This window comes from Oryza sativa, chromosome 12 (assembly GCF_034140825.1).
Source record: "Oryza sativa Japonica Group chromosome 12, ASM3414082v1".
NCBI classification, from domain to species: domain Eukaryota; kingdom Viridiplantae; phylum Streptophyta; class Magnoliopsida; order Poales; family Poaceae; genus Oryza; species Oryza sativa.
The window spans coordinates 6,937,927-6,962,566 of record NC_089046.1 but is presented as its reverse complement, the minus strand read 5'-3'; the positions used below and the strand labels follow the sequence as shown (position 1 = coordinate 6,962,566).

General features: G+C 45.0%; 2 protein-coding genes and 1 long non-coding RNA gene across 3 annotated transcripts; all 3 read right to left on the bottom strand.

The window, feature by feature from the left end:
• Nucleotides 1–5,901: 5,901 nt before the first annotated feature.
• Nucleotides 5,902–8,385, bottom strand: LOC4351818 (2-alkenal reductase (NADP(+)-dependent)). Its single transcript, XM_015764849.3, has 5 exons — nucleotides 7,827–8,385; nucleotides 7,139–7,316; nucleotides 6,703–6,869; nucleotides 6,507–6,589; nucleotides 5,902–6,419 (listed from the first exon to the last, which is right to left on the bottom strand). The coding sequence occupies exons 1-5, from the start codon at nucleotides 8,058–8,060 to the stop codon at nucleotides 6,041–6,043; spliced, it is 1,041 nt and encodes a 346-aa protein (XP_015620335.1). The 5' UTR covers nucleotides 8,061–8,385; the 3' UTR covers nucleotides 5,902–6,040.
• Nucleotides 8,386–10,369: 1,984 nt separating this feature from the next.
• On the bottom strand, nucleotides 10,370–13,153 carry LOC4351817 (2-alkenal reductase (NADP(+)-dependent)). The gene is made up of 5 exons (XM_015764848.3): nucleotides 12,801–13,153; nucleotides 11,904–12,081; nucleotides 11,244–11,410; nucleotides 11,050–11,132; nucleotides 10,370–10,964 (listed from the first exon to the last, which is right to left on the bottom strand). Exons 1-5 carry the CDS (start codon nucleotides 13,032–13,034, stop codon nucleotides 10,586–10,588), a joined length of 1,041 nt encoding a protein of 346 aa, XP_015620334.1. The 5' UTR covers nucleotides 13,035–13,153; the 3' UTR covers nucleotides 10,370–10,585.
• A 796-nt stretch (nucleotides 13,154–13,949) lies between these two features.
• On the bottom strand, nucleotides 13,950–14,745 carry LOC136354850 (uncharacterized). Its single transcript, XR_010738701.1, has 2 exons — nucleotides 14,606–14,745; nucleotides 13,950–14,417 (listed from the first exon to the last, which is right to left on the bottom strand). It is a non-coding gene; the product is annotated as an uncharacterized lncRNA (long non-coding RNA).
• Nucleotides 14,746–24,640: the final 9,895 nt, after the last annotated feature.

Here is a 24,640-nt window from a genome sequence, read left to right as displayed (position 1 = left end):
CACTTGCGTGAGGCTCCGCCCCCCCCCCCCCCCCAACAACGCTTTCTCCCTCCTTTTTTGGTTCGAAGAACAGGTAACCAAGTTTGGCTCGGAGTAGCTCCTTTGGGTCCGGGTATAGCTGATATGGCGCCGAATATTTGATTCTTAGCAACGAGGCCGAATGCCACGTCCTCCCACCTGACCTGGTTGTAGTCGACCGAATGCCCGAGAACGCATGACCGATTGCAACACGTGTGTATTTGTCAAATATACTATGGATTTTTCATGACTAGATATACACCTAAATACCCCTCCTTTCCAAAATATAAACATTTTCTATACATTTTCAAAAATATATATAGATAATTTCCAAAATACAAGTTTTTTTTTGCATTTTCCAAAATTTATCTGAACATTTGCAAAAATGATTATATTTTAGAATAGAGATAGCAGTAGTTAAAAAGAGAGGACAGTCAGGGGACGTATAAAAGACTTTTATGTTTTTGGCTGACCATTGATCCCAGTATTTTTCATTGGGTCTGTTTGGCACAGCTCCAGCTTTAGCTCCATCTCTCCTAGAGCTGGAGCTCAGCCAAACAGTTTCAGCTCCACTTAAAATAGGAGCACAGTTGAGTGGAGCTCTCTCATAGAATGAACTAGAGTTGTGGAGCTGAGTTTAGGCAGCTCCACAACTCCATTTCAAACCCAACTTCCGAAGCTAAATTTAGAAGTTGGAGCTCTATCAAATAGGCCACATGAGTTGCGAGCCGCTCTAGTTTTGATGAAATGAATCACCCACGAGATTCGGATACTGTGTTGTGTGTCCTCCTTGGTTAGCTCTTTCTTCACAGGATGAGCTGATTTGAGGATCCCCACTACAGCCTGCTGCCTGCCACCAAGCACAACGCTTTGGGCCCATTTTTTTTTTAACTTCATCGATGCCTTTTTATTCACCCAGCAGGTTCAGTGATATCACGAACCACAAAGGCATTTACAGAATCTGGGAGGGGGTCGACCCAAACAATGGATTGACCCGGGTTCCAACTAGCGCCCATTTTAACAAGATCATAGGCAACACTATTACAGCAACGGGAAGCATAAGAAATATCGACATGGATAAAATTCAGCCTCTTCTGCTTGAACTGATCACCGCTGGAGAAAAGGAGCTTCAAAACCGGTTCACATCCCCTTTATTACCGGTTGTATTTGTAAGTACCGGTTGAAAGAGCCGGTAAAAAAGATGCATACTAAATCGAAAATAATATGTGGGATGTGTGATTTAAACTCAAGATCTCCCACCTCAGTTCTCACGCGCATTATCATCTCACCTACTACATACATCTGACTTGGATAGAGATGTTTTCTTATTGAACTAACCCTGGAAACATCTTTAGTACTGGTAAGTAACCGATACTAAAAATATCTTTAGTCTAGGTTGGTGATACCAACTGATACTAAAAATACATCTTTAGTACTGGTTGGTAATATTAACAGAGATAACACCAATCGGGACTAAAGATGTTTCTAGGGATTTGGACTAAAGATGCTTTAGTATCTGTTTTTAATCTAAATATTTATGTTTTGGGCACTAGCATAAAAAAAGATCGTTTCTGTAGTGGGATGACCGACGTGGTTCAGCTGCTCTTGGTAATGAAGAATGAATGGATGACCAATGCGGATCCACGGTGCAAATTAATCCATAGAGTGGCTAGGGTCTACATTGGTCGGCATAGAGCTCGTCATAAGCTATTACGATTTATTAGCGACTAAAACTTGAAAGGTAATTTTTTATTTGCATTCTTGAAGTCCTAGATAACCAAGCTGGAAAAGAAACAGCGTTAAAATTATATCAAAATTAAGTTTTAAAATGTAAATTTAGGTAGCAGTTTATAAGCTGTTGGGCAATCGACAAGACCTTAGAAATGAACTCTTTTGGCCACTAAAATCAGTTTGCTATATTGTCATTGGCATGGATGTGATGTGGATAAGCATATACAGGCTACCTCCAGTAGCATGGGATAAGATGTGCACACCAAAAAGGAATGGGGTCTTGGTGTGCTCTATTTGGAAGTTTATAAATAATTCCTCGTTACTCCCTCCATCCTAGAATATAAAAAGTTTTAGAATTGGATACGGTTATTAATAAAGTAGGTAGAAGTGAATGGTGGAGGGTTGTAATTGGATGAGTAGTAGAGGTAGGTGGGAAAAGTAAATGGTGGAGAGTTGTGATTGGCTGGGAAGAGAGGCTGAGTTTAGTTCCCAACTTTTCCTTCAAACTTCCAACTTTTCCATCACATCAAAACTTTTCTACACACACAAACTTCCAACTTTTCCATCACATCGTTCCAATTTCAACCAAACTTTCAATTTTTGCGTGAACTAAACACACCCAGAATATTGGTGGACAAATTGTTATATTTTGGGGCAAATCCTGAGAGCTAAAAATTATTATATTTTGGGATGGAGGGAGTACTTAAAAAACATTTGCACCTGTTCTTTAATCATCATGATATTTCTTGGGTACACATGAGCTCTCGCAATTATACTACAGCAACCAGCTAGCATTACTAAAAAACTCTCTTAGGGACCGGCACCTATGGGCTTCTTCTCACCTCTGCACGATGAAAAAAAATAGGCACCTTTAAGCACTATAGATACCGGTTCTACAGGAAAAATCGACACTAATACTATAGGTATCGGTTTTATTAAAAAATCGGCACCCATCAAAACTGACCGAGCTGAGACGATCTATCCGCGCGCGCCCCTACCGCATAAAATCCGTGTCCGAGTTGATCTTATCCCCATTGAGTCGATCTCCTCTCCTCCTCCACTTCCTCCCCCTCCTCCTCTGTCTGTCTTGCACCTCTCCGTATGTGTCGGTATCAGCAGGCGGCGGCAACACCCTCCCTTCTACCGGATCCGACGGGAGGGGAGGCGGCAAGAGGCGGTGCCTGAGGGGCGGCGGCATGCGGCGTCGGGTGGCGGTGGCACCCTCCCCTCCACTGGATTCGGTGGGATGGGAGGTGGTGGGCGGCGGCAGCGTCCTCCCCTCCGCCGGATCCGGCGGGAGGGGAAGTGGCTGGCGGCAGGCGTTGGTGAGTGACGGTGACGCCCTTCCCTCCGCCGTATCGGGCGGGAGGGGAGGTGGTGGGTGGCGGTAGCTCCCTCCCCTACATCGGATCCGGCGCGAGGGGAGGCGGGAGGCGGCAGCGGGCGGCTCCCTCTTATGTTCCCTGGCCTAGTATGGCGGCCATCATGAGCTCAGGGCGGCCGGCCAGACGAACCCGTGGGTGATGTGCAGGCGGATTCTCCATGACGGTGAGTCTAATTGGAGTGACTTCAATTTCGGTAATTTGTGTGGAGGATGCTGTTGGTTGATGAATCGATGCTGAGATGTTGATGAATCATGATGTTGATGTTGATGAATTGATGGTGAGATTTTGAATAATCAATTTTTGTGACCTGTGATGATGAATCATGGTGTTCTTAGATGTGGTATGGGGAGTTGCTCGATGCATCGGCTCGAATCGAGCCGATGTATTGAGCCGCTTTTTTTTTAATTCCTAGAACGTCAAAGATGCCGGTTCATAGACGTCTCAAAGGTGCCGACTAACAGGTGTTGTTTGGGAATACTGGCACCCATCGGGGTTTCCCAACCGGCACCTATAGCTCTTTCTGTAGTAGTGGAGTCGCCATTTAGACTAGCTATCAAACAAATCTTTTTGATAGAAAGATAATCTGAAACAAGTTGATTTATACAAGGCTATTGAGAGAGGACAACCAGGCAATGGAAAATAAATTATATTCTGGAAAGGTCAATTGAATATTGGATAATTAAATTTCCCAAAGGTAGACCGACTTGAGTCTTGGCAGCCAACCAGTCGACATTGGTGTAGGTGGTGAACGTTGTCATCAGTGAGGCTTGAAGGAGAAGACCACTGTCCAATGTTCCCTTGATGTAGGATATGCTTGATCAAGGCATTGTGAGTATCCGGAGGAGCATGCATATGCAGATCAACTTGTTGAACGGCGAGGGCAAGGTAGGACCACACGGGGGTGGGGTACTAAAGAGCACCCGCAAGGCTGTGTGCTGTTGGAAGCAAAGAGTTTGGCCTTCGTATCAATGGAAGTGGCAGTTGGATGACACTCCATCATGACATCACGTTGAAGTAGGTCGTTAGCATACTGACGTTGACACTGGTTGAATATCTGCGAAGGCATGTCAATGGGAGACACCAAGGAAGTTGTGCAACTTGTTGAGGTCTATCATGGCCAACTCAGCATGGAGACGAATTGTGATAGTTCATAGTAGCCGAGTGGAAGAGGTATGTAGGATATGATGTCACCAACATAGAGGAGGTAGATGGTTGTTGGTATTTGTTACGATCACAAATAAATCTGCAAGCAAGGATACCACTGTAGCACTTTGCTTCAGAGTATTCCAAGTATATCGAATCACAGGGAACGTGTGTATAAAATCTAAGAAACAGGTTCGTCCAAGGACAACAACTAAATGGTAGGCGGAGGAAAGAGAGGATTCCTATGGGTTAATATTCTTGAATTCAGTGAAGGTAGAACTCTATCACTTGCTACAAGCGCCGGCTTTCCCCTGGTCTGCCAAGCGAATCCAGCCTATAGCTCTATGACGTACCCGAATGTGGAGGATTACAAAGGACGGACATGGTTGTCACCACATGCCGCCTACCTCTATGACCAGTGGAGCACACAACAAACATTGGTAACCTCTAACCTAGACATCACGTCCACATTATTGATTACTACTCTAGCCTCGCATAAGAACATTTGGAGATTAATTCTTTGAAAAATCACAAAAGCCCACCTCATGGGAAGGCATGCATGAGGATGTTTAGTACCACCTTTTTAATCTTGGAGAGGGAGACCTACTTAAAAAGGAGAGTACGCTCGCTCGCACTAGCTTGGCATGGTGGCACATGTATGCATCATGTGTGTGAATAGTTTGAAGAAATTGGTTCCTCATCCTTGCACAGACGCAGTTTTCATACGGCTGCGTAATTCGGTGTTTGTTGTTGGAAACCTAGTTTCTAGAAACACAGTCCAGATAGTTACGAGTGAGGTATCCGATTCAGTTACTTGTTGTGGAGATCGTGCATGCGTCCCGAGTGAGCTATCCGATTCAGTTACTTGTTGTGGAGATCGTGCATGCGTCCTGATCACGAGTACTGTTATCTTTATATAAACCAAGCCATCGCCTCCTCATAACACATGTGAAAACAATCTAGGGTTTGCCTCCTCCTCTGTGCTACACAATCGCTCTTAGGCTACTCCATCGCGCTCGTTGGTGTGCACTGACAATCGGGATAGAAGGTCTTCGGAACCTTCACGTTCGACGTCTTGCACCAGGAGAAGGTGTCAATATGGTTTTTAGAAGCACATCATGTGACTGCTTATTGGTCTTTCACTATGCTCATCTTCCTCTTTGTTCGGGTTCTATGTGTCATCGACAACACCCGATACTGCAAGATGTTTCTACGGTGCACGTTGCTCCTCATCAACCCGATCCATAACAGAACTAGAACTCTCGATACACATTCACTATGTCCTGCATATTCGATCGATTTATGTTTTATTGTCTAGCTTACATGTTTAGATCACATGATGTGGTCTTCTAGTTTACATGTTAAATGCTACCATTTTTTTATTTAATAAATTAAATCTACATGTGCTTATATTTCCATCACAAACAAATGCAAAAACATTGTTTTACCCCGTCAATATTTAAAGATGTCTTATCCTCTTAGGATATCTTTGATCCTTTTTAAGTTGTTATGAATCTTAAGATTCAACAAGAGGGTCAATCAATTCTTTGTAGTTCATCTCAACAAACAAAAATCGTTGTACTTAATTTTCTAACACAGCACAATACTGGATAAGTCACCCAAATCGTTGAACATATCTATTCTTTATTTCTATTTTCTGAACCCCACAAGACAAACGGGATGCCCCCATTTCTGAAATCTGAACAACTACAGTAGTACTCCTCGGTAATGCTAATTTGCGTGCCGAGCAGTGTGGCACCGTATCACTCTCGTGCGATGGCGACGAGCTGTTTTCCGACATTGCGGCCGGTGAAGAGCTTAATGAGTGCTGCCGGTGCCGCATCGAGCCCCTCAACGACGTCCTCCACGTATGCCACCTTCCCTTCCTTTAGGTACCTAGCCATTTCATCCTCGAACTGGTAGTACCTGTCATAGAAGTCAAACACAAGGAACCCCTCCATACGCAGACGCTTGGTGACGATATAGAACAAGTTTTTCACCCCCTCTGGCCGCTCTAGGTTGTACTGCGAGATCATCCCACATGCCGCGATCCGACCACCTAGGCGCATGTTAGGTAGCACTGCATCTAGCGTCTCACCGCCCACATTCTCAAAGTAGATGTCGATACCCTCTGGAAAATACCTAAGACCAACCAAACCAACATGGATGAGTTATTGCCATGCATGGAATATCAAAATTGTATTTCATTATATTGGAAGGAGTACGGACCTCCTTAGGGCTGCCTCGAGGTCTGGCTCCTTCTTATAGTTGAAAGCGTCATTAAAGCCAAACTTGGTCTTCAATAAGCTGACCTGGAAATGCCACACATTGATTTTCAACAAATGTAACTGGAGGTCTCAAATGGCCATTGGTTTTTTAAGGTCTATTAGTTCTAAAGTTGCAAAGCAGATGAGATTGTATAAACCTTTTCGTCAGAACCAGCACTGCCAACCACATAGCAGCCTATGATCTTAGCAAGCTGCCCAACAATCTGACCTACGGCACCAGATGCTGCTGAAATAAAGACATATTCACCTTTCTTCGGCTTAGACACTTCAAAGAATCCAGCATAGGCTGTAAGCCCTGGCATTCCTGAATTTTCAAGGATTTAACTCAGTTAATTAGAGAAGAAAACAACTTGAGATTTGTTTGAATTAACTGGAAATGTCATGGAGTGTAACACCTTGTTTACGGAAAAAAGGTTAACATGATCAATCCAACTTTGAGATCATAAAGGATGAACACAAAATAGTACACGTTGTTTGATGTGAAACAAATATATGAGGGGATGATTTACCAGGCATTACAGATGAAAATTTGCTTGTGACAAGAACATGTTAGTGCAGGGACAATGAACTCACCTAAAATACCAGTGTAGTAGGACAGAGGAAGTTTAGGGTGATTGATCCTGAAAAGTGATTCCGGATTGTTAATCACGGTGTATTCTTCCCATCCGGTTATTCCCCAAACAAGATCACCTGCCTTGAAATCTGGGTGGCCGGATGATATCACCCTCATCACGCCAAAATTTGCCAAAACCTGCAATGTGTTTTTATCCCGGGGCACAGCAAAATTATATATTTTTTAAAGATTTCCGGTGAATGAAAAACAGAGCAATTTTTGTTCAGATTTATATATTAATAATCTCATTAATTTTTGTATTCAGAGTATGTCACTTGTGAGGAAAAAAAGGCTCCCAACGTCCAGAGGGCATGGATAAATCATGTGTGGTTCAACTTCAAACAATAGTTTTATGTTCACACAAAAAAAAAGGAACATTAGTACATGGCAAAGGAAAGGGAACTGAACATATTTTCAATACGGAATTGGGTAATTCGGTAAACATTCCAAGAGAAAAATAAGGAGAAATTAATAGTTTTTGACCATTAATGGTGACATAACTTAATGATAAACACATAAAAGTGCACTAATAATGGTGACATAACTTGATAATAAACACATAAAAGTGCACACAGACTTATTATGAGTATATCAGTTTATATTATTAATTTATAAAAAAGATAATTCTATGACATTGAAAGCTCGTACCTCTCCCGGGATAAAGTCTGAGACATAGCTAGGCACCTCATGACGGGTCATCCGGTTGCGCATGTAAGGATCGCAGGAGACATACAGGTTCTTCACCACCACCGCCTCCGACCCTGCTGGGACGACGGCCAACGGTGGCACTTCCGTCGTCACCACCTCCATGTCATCCTCCGACAGGAGCCCCGTCACGTACCGCTTCAGGATCACCCTCTTGTTGCTCGCCGTCGCCGCCATTGCTGCTCTCGTGCTCACCTAGCTCCCTAGCTAATTCTCCTGGTGAGCGGGGGCCTGCCTGCCTAACCTTTATAGCAACTTGGATGCATACTTAGCTGCCGTGCAGCATGTAAGGTATATATAAGTGAGCAGTATGCAGTGCTGGCCTCTCATCTCACGGAGCAACGTGATCCATGAGGATTCTGCGCCTGGTCAGGTGTGATCTGGATCAGAGGAGCTAGCAAAGGACAATGATTTTCGTCTGTATTGCATTTGGACACGGATGGTGTCTGGCTCAACCAATCGATAGTTGCATAGTACTGCTACCACTAGCCCACCACCACACAGCACATCGGTGGCACAGACGATTTCTTTCATAGGGTAAACACTGCTAGCACTTTATTCACTTATATTAACCTGTTTACAATCTTCATCAAGATAAGATAAAAAAAAGTTCTGAAGAAACTGAAAGCTAAGTTGTGAAACAACTAGTAGAAGGCCTTCCTTTGGTACCCTATGTGGTATACTATGTTCGCGAAATGTGGAACCCAAACTAACTTCACACATAACTACTAGAAAAACGATTTTTCATGGCGTTACCCTATAATTTTCGCTGACGGCCATATGCAAAAATCGTCAGCAAAAATATAATGAGGGGAGGGGGGTTACAGACCGCCAGCAAAGACCGATTTTCGCTAGCAGCCATGCTAAGAGGTCAGCCATAAAAAATAACTCTATTTTCTTGAGGCGAACCTCTTAAGTGTCCGCCAGCAAAAATCATGTTTTCACTGGCGGTAGGTAAAGGGGACCGCTGTGAAAAAGTTTTGAGGCGAATATGTAAACCCACTGCACTAGCCACCTACCGCCCCCACCTCAGTCTCTCCTCCTCTCCTTCTCCCTCGTGGTTTCTCCTTCTCCCTCTCCCTCCTCCACTGCCGCCGCTACTGGCTGCCGTCACCACCACCGCCACGGGCTACCGTTGCCTCTCCGCCGCGAGCTCGGGGTTGGATCCGGCCGCTGCGTCGATGGGGGAGGCCGGATCGGCTGCCGCGACGATGGGGGTGGATAGATCGGCTGCCGGGGCGACAGCGGTGACCGGATCCGTAGCCACGTCGACGGGGGAGGCCAGAGCCGTCGCCACCACGACGGGGTAGGTCGGATCCGCCACCGTGATGACGGTGGAGCCCGGTGGGGAGGCCGCCGTGACGACAATGTGACCGCTGCTGGGCCGCAGCCGGCGGATCTGGCCGTGGGAGAGCCTTGACATGCTCTTCCCCGCCGCCGCGACGAGCTCCTCCCTACTCCATGTGGTGGCGACATCAAGCTCCATGTGGCAGGGTCTGGCGGCCATGGTGGAGTGCAGCGATGACCTCAGTGGCGGTGGCAGCGGCGATGGGTGTGGTGGCCGTTGTGGAGCGCAGCGACAATGGCAATTTTTTTTTCTTTTTGTGATTTGTGAATGAATGTGAGTTTAATTTGTAATTTGTGAATGGATTGGAATGTTTGTGAATGAATTTGTTGAATTGATTATGAGATTTGTGATGAATTTGTGATTTGTCAATGGATTAGGGCGGCAGAGGATTTTGGATTTAGGGTGGGGGATTTTTGGGTAGGAGATTTGGGATTTAGGGTGGGGGATTTTGGATCTGCTGGTGTGATTTTCACTGGCGGTTCTCTTTAGGTAGCTGCCAGTGAAAATATATTTTCGCTAGGGGCTAATTCCCGCTTGTGAAAATACGCTATTTTTACTGGCCTTTGCTTATTGGCGGCTGCACTGGCCGCCAGCAAAAATATAAAATAGCCGGCAGCGAAAAGCTTTTTCTTAGTAGTTTATAGCCTGGAAAACTCTCAAGCATATATTTCAAATCTTGATCAAGCGGCTATGATCAACCAGCTAATTAATTTCTTAATTTCTCTCCCACCACATTTACCACCTCCACGGAATTTGTTTCAACAACGACATTTATAGCTCCCAAATTGATTGCCAAGTTGGCATCTCTTCGGCAAGCGAATATTTTTTGCCGTGATATATAGATAATTTATGTGTCGTACTATAACCTTTGTGAATGAGTTTGGTTTCGAACAACCAGTGGGTTTGGATGGATTGCTGACACAGGAAAGCCGTCCATGTATGAATGGTGGCCGATGGGATGAAGCAGATGTTGGTGGCTATGTTTTGGCTTGTTTGGCTCCAAAATGATAGTGCGTGAGGGTTCAGGCTATGCCAAGCATGAATATCTCCTTAAACCCCACCGGCATAACACTTGCTCTGGATACCTTTTTTTTTTGAGAAGCCCGCCTTGGATTATCTAGTTCTGAGTGAAAAAAGATATCGCGAGCACGATCTCTTTCAATAAATCAGGTGCAATAAATAAAAAAAAGTCATTTTGGGGAAGTACTCCCGTCAATATCATTGTTTTCTCCTGTCTGACTTGAGAAAAGCAGATGTACTAACTAGGTATTGGCCAAACTGGAAAGCCCCCAATTTCTGAATTCTGAACTAGTACTATTACGTAATGCCAACTCCCATGCCAAGCAGCGTTGTCTCACTCGCGTGCAACGGCGACGAGCTGTTTTCCAACGCTACGGCCAGTGAAGAGCCTGATGAGCGCTGCCGGTGCTGTGTCGAGCCCCTCAACGACATCTTCTACGTATGACACCTTTTCTTCCTTCAGGTACCCAGCCATCTCCTCCTCGAACCGGTAGTACCTGTCATAGTAGTCAAACACATGGAAGCCCTCCATGCGCAGGCGCTTGGTAACGATGTAGTACAGGTTTCGCACCCCCTCGGGCTGCTCCAGGTTGTACTGCGAGATCATCCCACATGCCACAATCCGACCACCCAGACTCATATTAGGTAGTACTGCGTCTAGCATTTTGCCGCCCACATTCTCATAGTAGATATCAATACCCTCTGGAAAATATCTGAAATCAACCAAATCAACTTGATTGAGTTATTGGGATATTTGAAACATAGGGAATTTATTCCATTATTGTGAGGAGTATGAACCTCCTTAGGGCTGCCTCAAGATCTTGTTCCTTCTTGTAGTTGAAAGCATCATCAAAGCCAAACTTACTCTTCAATAAGTTGACCTAGTGATGTGGTTTATAGATTTTCAGCGAATCTAATTGGAATTCTCAAAAGGTCATTGAGTTTGAATTCTATTAGTGTTGGGAATGCAAAGTATATGAGATTGCACAAACCTTTTCGTCATAACCAGCACTGCCGATCACGTAGCAACCTGTGATCTTAGCAAGCTGCCCAACAACCTGACCTACAGCACCAGATGCTCCTGAGATAAAGACATATTCACCTTTCTTTGGCTTGGGCACGTCAAAGAATCCAGCATAGGCGGTAAGCCCTGGCATTCCTGAATTATCAAAGATTTAACTCAATTAGAGAAGATAACAATTTGGGAGTTGTTTGAGCTGTTAAAAAATGAGAATGTCGTGAACTTCCCCTCCATTCCAAAATATAAGAATTTCTTGGTTATTTAGTAAATACTAAGGTTAAGTAAAAAAAATTCCCTTTTGGTTACTTCGATTGTCAACTTTTAAATTTTGAATTGCTTAGATTTATTTTGAAACGGAATTTGAATCCTTGTAGGAAAGCTTATATTATAGTACAAAACTGAATTCCTAGGAAGCATTATACTTTGAAACGAAATGAAGAGAATATGAGTCTATAACACTTTTTTGTATGATAAAAGGTTAAGGGGATCAATCTAACTTTGGGATCAGAAAGGAAGAACACAAGAATAGAACACCTTGTTTGATGTGAAACAAATATATTAGAGGACGATTTCCAGGCGCACGCCGCAGTTGAAAATTTTCTTGCGGTTAAACGGAGTGAAAGAAATTCACCTAGAATACCAGTGTAGTAGGATAGAGGAAGTTCAGGGTGATTGATCTTGAAAAGCGATTCTGGATTGTTGATCACGGTATATTCTTCCCATCCGGTCATCCCCCAAACAAGATCACCTGCCTTGAAATCCAGGTGCCCAGATGATATCACCTTCATCACGCCAAAATTTTCCAAAACCTGAAAGTGTTCTTATCCCAGGGGACAACAAAATTATATACTCCCTCCTTCCCTAAATATTTGACGCAGTTAATTTTTTTTAAACATGTTTGAGCGTTCGTCTTATTCAAAAACTTTTGTGAAATGTGTAAAACTATATGTATACATAAAAGTATATTTAACAATAAATAAATTATAGTAAAAGAATTAATAATTACTTAAATTTTTGAATAAGACGAACGATCAAACATTTTTAAAAAAGTCAACAGCGTCAAACATTTTGGGATGGAGGGAGTATATATTTATGGTTTTGTCAGAGTGAAAACATTGCGATGTTTTTCAGTCTTATATCTAAATAATCTCATTCATATTATCATTAAGAGTGTGTCAGTTATGTGAAAAGAAAAGGCACAGCTTGTTAGCTCCCAACGTTCAGATGGCATGGACAAATCACGCGTGGTTGAAACTTTACACATTAGGTTTATGTCACAGGAAAATAACTAAAAAAAACAAACTAGGTTTTCCTTCTATACATGACAAAATTAGGAAAGGGAACTGGACAAATTTTCAATACGCAATTTGGAAAAAAAAGACAGAGAGGAATAATTTGTGACCATCAGTAGTAATGATATGATATAACTAATAATAAATAGATAAAAGCATACAAACTTATGATGAGAAGATCATGATATTACTATTAATTAAAAAAAATGGAGCTCTGTGACATTGAAAGCTACTACCTCCCCTGGGACAAAATCCGGGATGTAGCTGGGCAACTCGTGGTGGGTCATCCGATTGCGCATGTAAGGGTCACACGAAACATACAGATTCTTCACCACCACCCCCTTCGACCCCGTTGGCACATCCAGCGGCGGCGCCTCCACCGTCACCACCTCCATATCATCCTCCGAGAGAAGCCCAGTCACGTATCGTTTTAGGATCACCCTCTTGTTGCTTACTGTGGCCGCCGCCATCGATCGCCGCCGCGCTCTCCTCCTCCTTGATCTGGATGAACCGGAAGGAGAGCCTAACTAAAGCTACCTGTGTGCCTGCCTGGTTGACGTGCAATAGTAGTACGTAGATTTGTGTATATATGCGCCGATGGGGTTTGGGCCGTGTAGCGTCCGGCAGTAATGCTGGCCTCTCATCTCATGGAGCAACGTGGTCCATGAGGATTTTCCACAGGATCTTAGCACTTGGTCAGTCGGACGTCTCAGTCCATTGGTCATCTGGTTGTACTGCTGCTAGCCCACCACCACACAGCACACATTGATGACAAATGATTATTCTGCGGTACTCGCAACCACGAGTTACGAGTTTCTGTGCCTAACTTTAATTATCCGTCTAATTTAATATTTTTTTATGATTAATATTTTTATTGTTATTAGATAATAAAATATGAATAGTACTTTATGCTTAACTTACGTTTTTAATTTTTTTTAAAAAAAATTCAAAAAATACGGACAATTAAAGTTGGGCACGAAAAATCATGGCTGCAGTTAAAATGTGACGGAGGGAGTATGATATGCTAGCCACTTAGCCATGTGGTGCCTGACTTTGGATGCCTATAAAAAATTCATGTTTATCTAGGTAATACTATAACAATAAGATTTTACTTTAATTTTTTTTTACAAAATCAAATTGTTTTATAAACAATTTGTTAGAACAACCGATCTTGATGAACTTATGTTTCAGTAAAAAAAAAGGGGGTTCAAATACTATATATGTTCTAAAGTCAAACTCTTGCTTTTGTTGTCCAAAGTTGATTTGCTCAAAAGATTAGAGACACGTCAACTAGCCGCTAGTATGTGCTCCTAAATATTCCATTGCTATTACAGCAGCAAAAGGGCATCATATTAAGAGGTAAACAGAACAGTGCATCAACTTGTTCACGACATACCGTTCCAGTCGTCAGTTTTATATTTTCTTGTAACAAAGAGTTCTTACAGATATTCTAATAACTTTGAATAGATTGATGAAACTTTCTTGGTCCATGTAAGCACAGTTGCAGGTCATAGAGAATATAAAGACTGATTGATTCACGAACTTGGTCCTGGTTACTTCTGTTAATGGGAAGGTCTGTACCTACAATAGTGAGAATTAAAATCCAAACAATGAAATCAGCCGTGACAGGGGAAAAAAATTACACCAACTATTTGAGGATTCTCTCCTTCCTTCATGACCAAGACTCCAAGAGTTCTTCATTGAACTGTTCAATGAAATCAACTTTATAAATTGGATGGAGGTGGCTGAACAGAGCTTCTTGCCATCCAGTCATCCCCCAAACAAAGATTTCCTGCCTTGAAATCCGGGTGACCGGATGACATCACCTTCATCACGCCATTATTTGTCGAAACCTGCAAGGTTTTTCACCGCAGTGGACAGCAAAACTGTAAGTTCGCAGTGAAAACGAAAACTCAGTGAATGAAACACATACAGATATTGTTCAGACTTCACATCTCCATCAAGAGTAAAAGAAAGGAAACCGATTATGACCATTAACAATAAGCGAATACTACTACATTAGTAGATGAGAAATGATTACCTCTCCCTGGACGAAGTCCGAGATGTAGCTAGTCACTTCCATCTCGTCCTCTGACGGAAACCACGTCATGTATCGCCTTAAGATCACCCTCGTGTTGCTCACCGCGGTCGTCATCGCCAATGCTAACGCCTCCTCAAGCTGGATTTATGCTTCTCAGGCCGAATCTATCATTGGGGCTAGTTGCGGCTTAAGCCCCACGTCCATTCGCCTAAATCCTCCATTTAATTATCTCTCCGTCTCCATCTTTACTTAGTTAGGCAAACATTCAAGAGTAGCGAGGAGAAGGATGACATTCTTGTCCCCAGTGGCGGACCCAGGCCTCGGGCCACCCAAGCCGTGGCCTCAGGCTTGGGAAAAGAAGCCCACTAGGTCTTACAAATTTTCACCATGTAATGGTCATCTCGGCCTAAAGATATCATAGGTTGGCCCGGGTCTCCAGTAAAACCTGGCTCCGCTCCTACTTGTCCCAATACCGTCCTGCGCCACATTAGGCTGTCATATAATCAATTAAGCTTCAATAGATTGTTAGATTATCGATATTGTGCAGTAATTTTTATTTGCGGTAAAATATTCTGTAGTAATTTTTGTTTCCTTTCTAGCCAGTTTGTTGTCTGTGACGGCAGATGGAACTTCACTATATTTCTACTATGCAGTTTGCTTCTTCTGTTTTAGGTTCAAATTTGATGTTCGATTAACAATAGACTAGCAGTTGTAGCTGTAGTATCTTACCACAAGCCCCACCTTAAATTTCATCCAGGATTTGCCTCTGATGCTTCTGGGAATGTGATAGATGAACCTAGAGATGGATACTTGTAATATAGATGAGACATACATTAGGCTGGCCCCAATACAGATAGTCGCATGGTTAGGCAGTTTTTTACTGTTCCAGCGATGCATGCAATGCATCCAGTCATGCACTCAAACAGACACAACGAATATGCAGCAAACGTGAAATCCATGCGGAGTCTGAATAGGCCATGATGCGACACAATCAGGACTTAGCAGCACGTTCCTGATCACTTGATTAGAGTCTTAACTAAAGTCCAACATAACTACCTTTATGTCATATAAGTTGGTAATAATCCAAAATCTGTATGATCATGGAGGGGCCTTGATGAGTTGTATGGTTGGATTGTTTCTGCCGATAATAATTGCCCTATCACAGTCACAGTACCACTGTTGTACATAGCAAGTCACGAACGAACGAACGAACAATGTGATTAACATGCAGCATGATCCAGAGTCTATCTGCCATCCTCCAATTGTAAGATCGAATACGAAGAACTAACCCTACCAGAGTAGGTGAATGGTAGGAAGAACGAAAACCAAAATTTTTAGTGGAGTCGAAAGTTACCCTAAAACCTGATGGTTATCGTTCCGATTGTAGATCGTGCGCCAGTCTGACCGCAACCTTGCATCTGGTCTTATTGATGTAGATTGGCTGGTCTGACCACCCTTCGAGCTGTCGCCGCGTATCATCGCTACATGTCGTTGTTGCCAGTCTAACCATTGTAGAGCCACCGGTCTTACTGCGCAGTTGCCACCAGTTTGGCCATCGGTATCCCAACAATGTGACTGCTAAACCGAGCAAACACAAACAAAAGTACTCTTGAAAGTAGTCAAACTTTATTATTTTTATTTTTGTTTACAAAGTGCACGCTCTCTCAAAACTCGACTAATCTCGAAACTCTAATTTTTGTCGCAACTCAACTCTCACAAAAATTGATACCGAGAGACCTCAACCCTTCTTCTATTTATACCCGAAGTAGACAGCCTAAAAGCCACAAATCCAACTTATACAAGTAGTCCTAATCCACTAGGAAACATTCCCATACAAGTACCTAAATTTGGACTCCTTCCAAATTCGATTCCGCTTTCCATATGCACACAATCTCACATCATATACCGTATGGAATCTTCACTAACCAGGTGCATTGTTCTTTAGCCTAAGCATCCCGCATCCTATGAAGTTGACTCCCGATCCTTTAGCGACAATGCTCTTATAGGCATCAAGACACACCTACACATAAATCAAACAAACTGTCGAAACATGATTTCGGCAATAATAAAACGGGGTAGCGCACGAGACCTAAAAGTGGATGGATGTGGAGACACAGGATTTAGACAGGTTCAGGCCCTCTCAATGAGAGGTAATACCCTACTCCTGTTTGGGGATTTGAATCCGCCGAGTGTGTATTGATCTGACGATCAGGTTGTCTCATACCCCCTAGAGGGCCTCCTGCCCACCTTATATAGGATGGGGGGCAGGATAACAAGATAGAAACCTTAACCAACACGGTATCGGTTTCCTAAATCTACTTTACAATCTTATCAAACCAGGACTTTAGGCCGTTCCATAATATACAGGGAAACGTAATACCCAAGTCATGATCTGTTACATATTCCATACATATATGTTATCCCCTATTACTAGTCGGATAACCATGCCGTGTGGATATGGGGTACCCATAATCTCCACAGTAGCCCCTGAGACCTTCACAGTCGAAAATATAATCTTCTCTCGAACTAGATTACTCCAAAGCCGAGTGCTTCAATCATCTTCGCCATGGTCTCCCGAGTACTTTTACCAAATCTGAAGACTATGGAGGGCTGAAAAATAAAGTCAGGTGCATCGAATAGATGCACCTAATAGGTGCAGCCCCCGACTATGTGGTTAATTGAACCAACCAAACATATAGTCAAGGAATAAATAATCTAACCAACCGAGTGGTTTTGATAATTGTAATCAACCAAGTGACTTGATATCAATATATAGCATATGCGGTGTGAATCCCCGAATAATATGATCCAAGTGATATACTGACTGCTTGGCAAAATATGATGCGTACAACCTAAAGTTGACAACATCTTTGAAAGTTCACATAGCAAAACAACTATAAAGAAGCTTGAATGCTGTGAATAAAGAAATTTCCAAAGTATTGGGCATACGCCATGCGTACACTGCTTTAACAGATGTGCTTAAGTCCCTAAAAGACACATGGTTTCACCACACCTGGAAATATATGGCACATGTGGTATAACATCCGAGTAAGTAAACTCATAAAGGATTTACCAACCGCCTGAAAAATGACCATAATATATAATCAGCCTAAGCCATAATATTGGTCAATAAAAATGCACACTTACGTGGCAAAAAGCAATGATATTGTATCTAATCAATTGCTTGATAAACCCAAACAGCACCTTGACTATATAAAAAAGTCAGCGGGGCAGCTATATAAAGCTTTATTGTTTGACACCTTTTAAGATGCATTGTACCAACTCCTAAAAAGTCGAGTAACTGCGGTATAAAAGGATTTTAAGGTATTGGGCACTTGATCACGCGCACTTTGGCCTAGGCGAAAAGTGTCTAAGTCCCTAAAAGAACGTGACAGGCCACACCTGAAAATATGGGCTGTAGACATATTAGGCCTAGGCCAAAAAATATGCCTTCGACACCCTTTAAAGGATGACGCATGTAACATGCTCCCGAGTAATAAATCTTCCGGGTAATATAGACCAAGTGTAGCTCATATGAATAGCTTCTGATCTGAATGATTATCCCTTATGGGATACTCCAAAATAAATATAATAATTGAATCCCGACTGGCGCAAGTATTCGGTTGATAGCCCTTACGGGGAATAATAATTGGTCCAGTCTTTGAGCATAGAAAATAGACTCATGACTATGAATTCATGTGGAATGTATCCGGAACAAGTCCAAATTGGAGATATAATCCTCACGCTTGAGTTGATGAGCCCCTGAGCATATAGCTTGTCCTTCTGTCATAGTCAAAATTGTCTATTGGCAATAGCTGACGCAGTCGGCATGGAGATGAAATGACCAACATGAAGACGAAATTGCTCATCAGAAGTAACAAAAGATGTCAGTGGTAGTAAAAACAGTGACACCAATCAAAGGTAATGAAGTTGCATAACCATGGAGGCGAAGAAACCAGTCGGCAACAGTCATGTCAGCTAGCAGTGAAAATGTAGGCGCCCAACAACAACGAAAGAACAGTCGGTGGTGACAAAAGCAAACCGACGATGAAGACGTAGAAGCGCATCAACGGTGATGGCGAAATCCACCAATCATGAAGATGAAGAAAATAATCGGCGGCGACAAACGCATCCGACGGTAATGATGATTAGCAGCAACAGAGATAGCCGACTATGATGAGGAAGTTTCCCATCAACGGCAGCAGAGTAGGCTATGTTGAAGAGGCTTGACAAGATGTTGATGAAGATGACGATGTCGGTGATCCAGTCAATAGCGATGTAGCAGCCGATGATAACGATGAGATCCTCTATCGGCAGTTGCGTAGTAGGCCAACCGTGAAGACAAATAATTGGAGGAGAGTTGATGTTGTTGCCCAACTCGTCTAAACCGAAATATTTGAAGTTGTTGAAGTAGAATGTCTGTTCCGAAGCAAAGATGAAGATAATGACTCCTGGAGTTGACTCATTGGCTGATTAATTGATTTCTTCAGCTTGACATAAAATTTATCAAATTTTGAGCCTTGTATTTGTGTAGCCCCCGACTCTTTGATTAGTTGGGAAACAACTGAACATAGAGTCGAGAACTGTAGCTTCTTGTCGTCGAATAGTCATTGCTTGATTGAAGATATGTGTTGAAGATGTCCAAGTAGAAATCGAAGTAGCAGCAATAGAATTTGTCAGTGCCGAAGATAATAAAGATGAAGTCGCTCTACCATGATGACAAAGTTGCATTGCCGTGATGAAGTGAACACGAGTCGGCGGCAACAGAAGCAAACTGGTAGTGAAGACGCGCAGTTGTGAAGATAAAAGCACCAGTCGGCAGCGGCATAACCAGTCGGCGACGGAAGATGATGATGTCCATCAGTAGTGGTAGCTGTATAAACCAGACGTAGAGGTAAGGGCACTAGTCAGCAGCAGACGAGACGACCGGCGATGAAGATGTAGATGCCTAACAACAGCGGCATAATAGGCCAGCCGTGCAGGTGGAAACACCAGTCGGCGACGGACGAGGCGGCCGGTCGGTGAAGACGTAGACGCCCAACAACGGTGGCATAAGAGGCCAGCCGTGCAGACGGAAACACCAGTCGGCGGCGATGGAGGCAGGCCGGTGGTGGAGTCGTAGACGCCCAACAACGACGGCATAATAGGCCAGCCGTGCAGACGGAGACACCAGTCGGCGGCGGCAAAGGCAAGCCGGTCGGTGAAGACGTAGACGCCCATCAACGGTGGCATAATAGGCCAGCGTGCAGGCGGAAACACCAGTCGGCGGCGGACGAGGCGGCCAGTCGGTGAAGAGGTAGACGCCCAACAACAGCGGCATAATAGGCCAGCCGTGTAGGCGGTGACACCAGTCGGCGGCGGCGAAAGCAAACCGGCGGTGAAAATGTAGATGCCTGACAACGGTGTTGTGACCAACCAACCGTATAGGCGAAGACACCAGTCGGCGGCGACGACGGCGAGCCGGTGGTGATGTTCTGACTGATCCATTCCTGGAGCGTAAGAGATAAGCTTAAAGCCATGAATCCCTTTTATGCATATCTGGATTTGGATCCTGCAGAACAAACATATAGGATGAGTAGTATCTGATGTAAATATAATACTCGAGAAAAATTCAAGCAGTTTATAAATACGTATTTCTTCTCTTGTTAATTTTGATTTCCCCGAGCAGATGACTCATTACGTTTAAACACTCTGCCCGACTAGTCATAGCCACCAAGCACTGGGAGTCGGCCTAAGCACTTCCCAAACATGCATATGAGTGACATGAGTTCGTCATTAATGGAACAAAGTTTCACGGATCGGAGTTTACTACTCGGGTACTTTTGCAATTATTAAGAGCAGAAAATAAATTATCTTATCTCTATGCTTTTGATTTATTCCGAATAATACTTAGCACCTTGCGTTACTCGGTCCATCCAACGAGCCCCCGGGTGCTAGGAATCGGCCTAAAGGCAACTATCCATTGGCAAACCAAACGGAAAGCATAGGAAGATGGAACTCCATAACTCGATAGGCACTTTTGTACTCAGAATATGTCGCAAGCAATCAAGATAAATATTATGAAAATTGTTTAAAAAATATGATATAACATCTGTAGCCCCCGACTCACTACTCAATGGAAGACCAATTGGTGTAGTGAGGCAGAGGAAAAGGAAAAATATCATATAAAGAATAAAATAAATGATGACTTAGCTTTGTCTTATTCCCTCGGTGGCAGCAGAAGTAGCCGATGTGGGAACGAAACAGTCCATCAATGGTGACAAAAACACCAGTCGGCGCCAGTGGAACCAAGCCAGTGGTGTAGATGATGAAACCCATTAACGGCGACGGAGTCCGCCAACCGTATAGGCGAGAACACCAGTCGGCGGAGACAGAGGTAGGCCGGCGGTGAAGTCGTAGACTGTCGCGTCCCAAATCGACTCTAAAATACATCCTCGAAATTGTGCAAAGAATAATTAAAATTCATGTGAAAGCCTCCAACAATTAAAATGTGCAAAGATAAAAGTCAAATGAGGCTTGGAGGATTTTTGTATATTTCCTAAAAGCCTAAAATGCGTAAATAAATTTTAGTGGAATTTTCAGAGCACAAATAATAATTGAGAAGAAATAAACAAAGTTAAAAAGGTTTATAAAAAAGAAAAACCCTAAAAGAAGTCTTCTTTCCCCCCTTTTCCTTTCTTGGGCCGGCTCGGCCCAATTCCCTCTCTCTCTCCTCTCCCCCGCGGCCCATCGGCTCCTCCCCGCGCGCGCGCCGCTGACAGGCGGGCCCGCCCGCCACCCTCGCTGACGGGTGGGGCCCACCTGTCATCGCCTTCCTCCCGCCGCAGCCGCCGCTCGCCCGTGCCCTAGCGCCGCCGCCGCCGCGGATTCCGCCGCATCCCGCCGTCCCCGCGCGCCATAATGAGGGGGGAATCATTCCCCGCGATTCCCTCTCCCGTTTCCCCCGTTTTTCTCTCTCTCTCTCCCTCGGATTCGTCCGGATTCCTTCCCGAAATCCTCGCCGGCGCAATCAATGGCGGCCGAGATCTCCGCGCCCGTTTCCTCCCTCTCCGGCCACGCTCTCCTCCTCCCGGTGCTATTTAAACGTTCCCCGTGCCTCTCTCCTCCGTTTCCGCCGTTCGCCGCTCGCTCTCACCGTCGCATTCGTGCTCGCGCCGTCGCACCTTCTCTCCGCCGTCGCCGCCGTGCTCCGGTTCGCCGCCGCCGTCGCTCCGGACTTCCTCCCGACTCGGCGTCACCTCCATCGGCTTCGCCGCGTCCTCGTCGACCTCGTCCGCGCCTCCGCTTCGCTCGCCGACCGCCGGAGCACCGTCGTCCTCGCCGTCCCGAACCGCGCCGCCGCCTTCTTCCGCTTCGGCCGCCGTTCCCGTCGTCGCCGTCGACCGGGGTGAGCCGAAGACCGCTCCATTCGCTTCCCCCTTCCCTCCTCTCTCTCGGGTGCCGCTCCGCCGCGCCGGTGGTCGCCGGCGGTGACCATCGGGGCGCGGGCGCGTCCCCCTCCCGTCGGCCGTGCCGGCGAGGCCGCCTTCGGGCGTGCCCTCGCGGCTGCCAAGTGGGCCCGGCCGTCAGCCGCCCGCGCCCGCGGGTGCGGCTGACGCGTGGGACCCACGGCGCCGGCCGCCGCCAGCCGCGTGCTCCCGGTCCACCGTGGACCGAGAGGCTGACGCGTGGGCCCCACTCCCGTGGACCCGGTCCGCGCGCCCTCTCCCTCGGCTGACGCAATAAACCCGGTTTTTAATTAAAATTTAAATGAAGAAATTCGTAAATATCCATTTAAAGAGCATATAAACTTCAAATGGCCATATCTTGGCCATTTGAACTCGGAATTGGACCGTTCAAGTCTCTAATTTTTCCTTAAGAAGTCAAGAACCCATTTTTGTGCTTTGTTTCTGCTGTTATGTGGAGTTTATTAGCGTAAAAGCCTTTTCTTTTCCGTTGGTCGTGTAGACGCTGCAGCTTCGGAAGATCCGCTCTTCGTGGAAGTCGAAGCCGTCGGTTGGGAAAGCGAGCAAGGCAAGTCACATCATCTTTGAACATATTGAATCCCAGTTTGTAAAATTATGTTGATTTAAATTATTGCATTATCGCTTTATTTAAATTCCCGCGTTATCACTGTTTTATTTAGCCATGCCTATTTACCTTTGTTATGACCATATTATTATTGTTATTGTTATTATTATTACCTTGTTCACCCTAGATTAAACAAAACCTCAACTAGTGGACACTCTACTCGTGGTATCCCTAGTTTAAATTTAGGTAGATGCTTCGCAATTTAATTAGGTAACATTAGGTGGTTTTATAACTTTAGACTTGGGAAATATTCATATCACCTGGACACTATGGAATTGTTGGATTATTGTGGAATTGGCTTCGCACCGCCCCCTCTATTCAAAATCCCCTAAAATGGTTTTAGGCTGGGCTCGGGGTGCATGGTTTTGATGGTAGCACCTCGGCCATATAAGGACCGGTCTTCGGGCCTCTGTTGCAAAGCACTACCGTACTTCCACATGTCTAGTGGGTAAGGCTTAGTTTGTGGCTCAGTCTAGTCATAAACAAAAGTACACGGATTGGAGATGGATGAAGTCGGGGGTCGATGGACATTCTCCAGGGCAAATGAAGGCTACACGAGCTGCGGCCCGGTAGTCGAGATGTCATATGGCAGAGGGTTGGTGCCCTGCTGCTAGGGGCTCAGTCCTGCCTGCCTGTCCCGGGGGTTCCGGCCGTAGGTGGGATTGGGTCGGTACTCTTGTCTATGGCTAGGATGGGTTGGAAACTATGTCACGTCTTCCGTCCGTATACCGTGGTGGTATGTGGCACGTGGTTACACGTGAGGAAGATGTGTCTTGTGGGTAAAGATGTACACCTCTGATCAGAGTATAATCTATTCGAATAGCCGAGCCCTCGGTTATGGGCAAGCCGAGCAATGTACCCAAGTTAGTGTTTTAATTCTTAAAACCTGCTTAACAACTAAAATATGGAATGGTTGGCCTGGGTTGGCTTAGGACGAGCTGGGACCCAGGGTCGGGTTGCCAGTTCGGTCTGAATCATCATAGGCCTTGGGTTAAGGCAGGTTCGTGTGGGTTCACGGCCTTGATTAATAACATTGTATAGTTCTAAGATCGTGTTTACAAAATAGCCCTGAGCAACTAAATGTCTTTAAATGCTGTTTGCTGCAACCCTAACCCTTTATGTTATAATTCCCTTGTACTCCCTTGCATTTATTCTGCATTTGTGGGTGTGTCTTGTTGAGTACGGTGGTTGTACTCAGTCTTGCTCAATTTTTCCCAAGCCCAGAAGAGGAGCTCCTTGAAGATGAAGGCTTTGGTGTCTAGCTCGTGCCTGCCGTCAAGTGCCTGTGGTCGTCGCCCTAGTCTTCCGCTGTTTTTCGTTTATCTCTGTGTGTGCTGGGCCTTCGCTGCCCATGTAATAAGTTAACTATTTACGCTTCCGCTTGTTAAACTCTGAATTGTATCAACTTTTGGTGTACCTTGCCTCCTGGGACAAGGATTAATGCACGCACGTCAGGAACGCCCGTTGGGTTATTTCCGGTCGTGACATAGACACCCAACAGCGGCGGCATAATAGGCTAGCCGTGCGGGCGGAAACATCAGTCGGCGGCGGCGAAGGCCAGCCGGTCGGTGAAGATGTAGACGCCCAACAACGGCGGCATAATAGGCCAGCCGTGTAGGTGGAGACACCAGTCGGCGGCGGCGAAGGCAAGCCGGTCGGTGAAGACGTGGACGCCCATGAACGGTGGTGTGACCAACCAACCGTATAGGCGAGGACACCAGTTGGCGGCAACAGAGGCAGGCCAGCGGTGAAGTCGTAGACGCCCAACAACGGCGGCATAATAGGCCAGCCGTGTAGGCGGAAACACCAGTCGGCGGCGGACGAGGCGGCCGGTCGGTGAAGACGTGGACGCCCATGAACGGTGGTGTGACCAACCAACCGTATAGGCGAGGACACCAGTCGGCGGCGACAGAGGCAGGCCGGCGGTGAAGTCGTAGATGCCCAACAACGGCGGCATAATAGGCC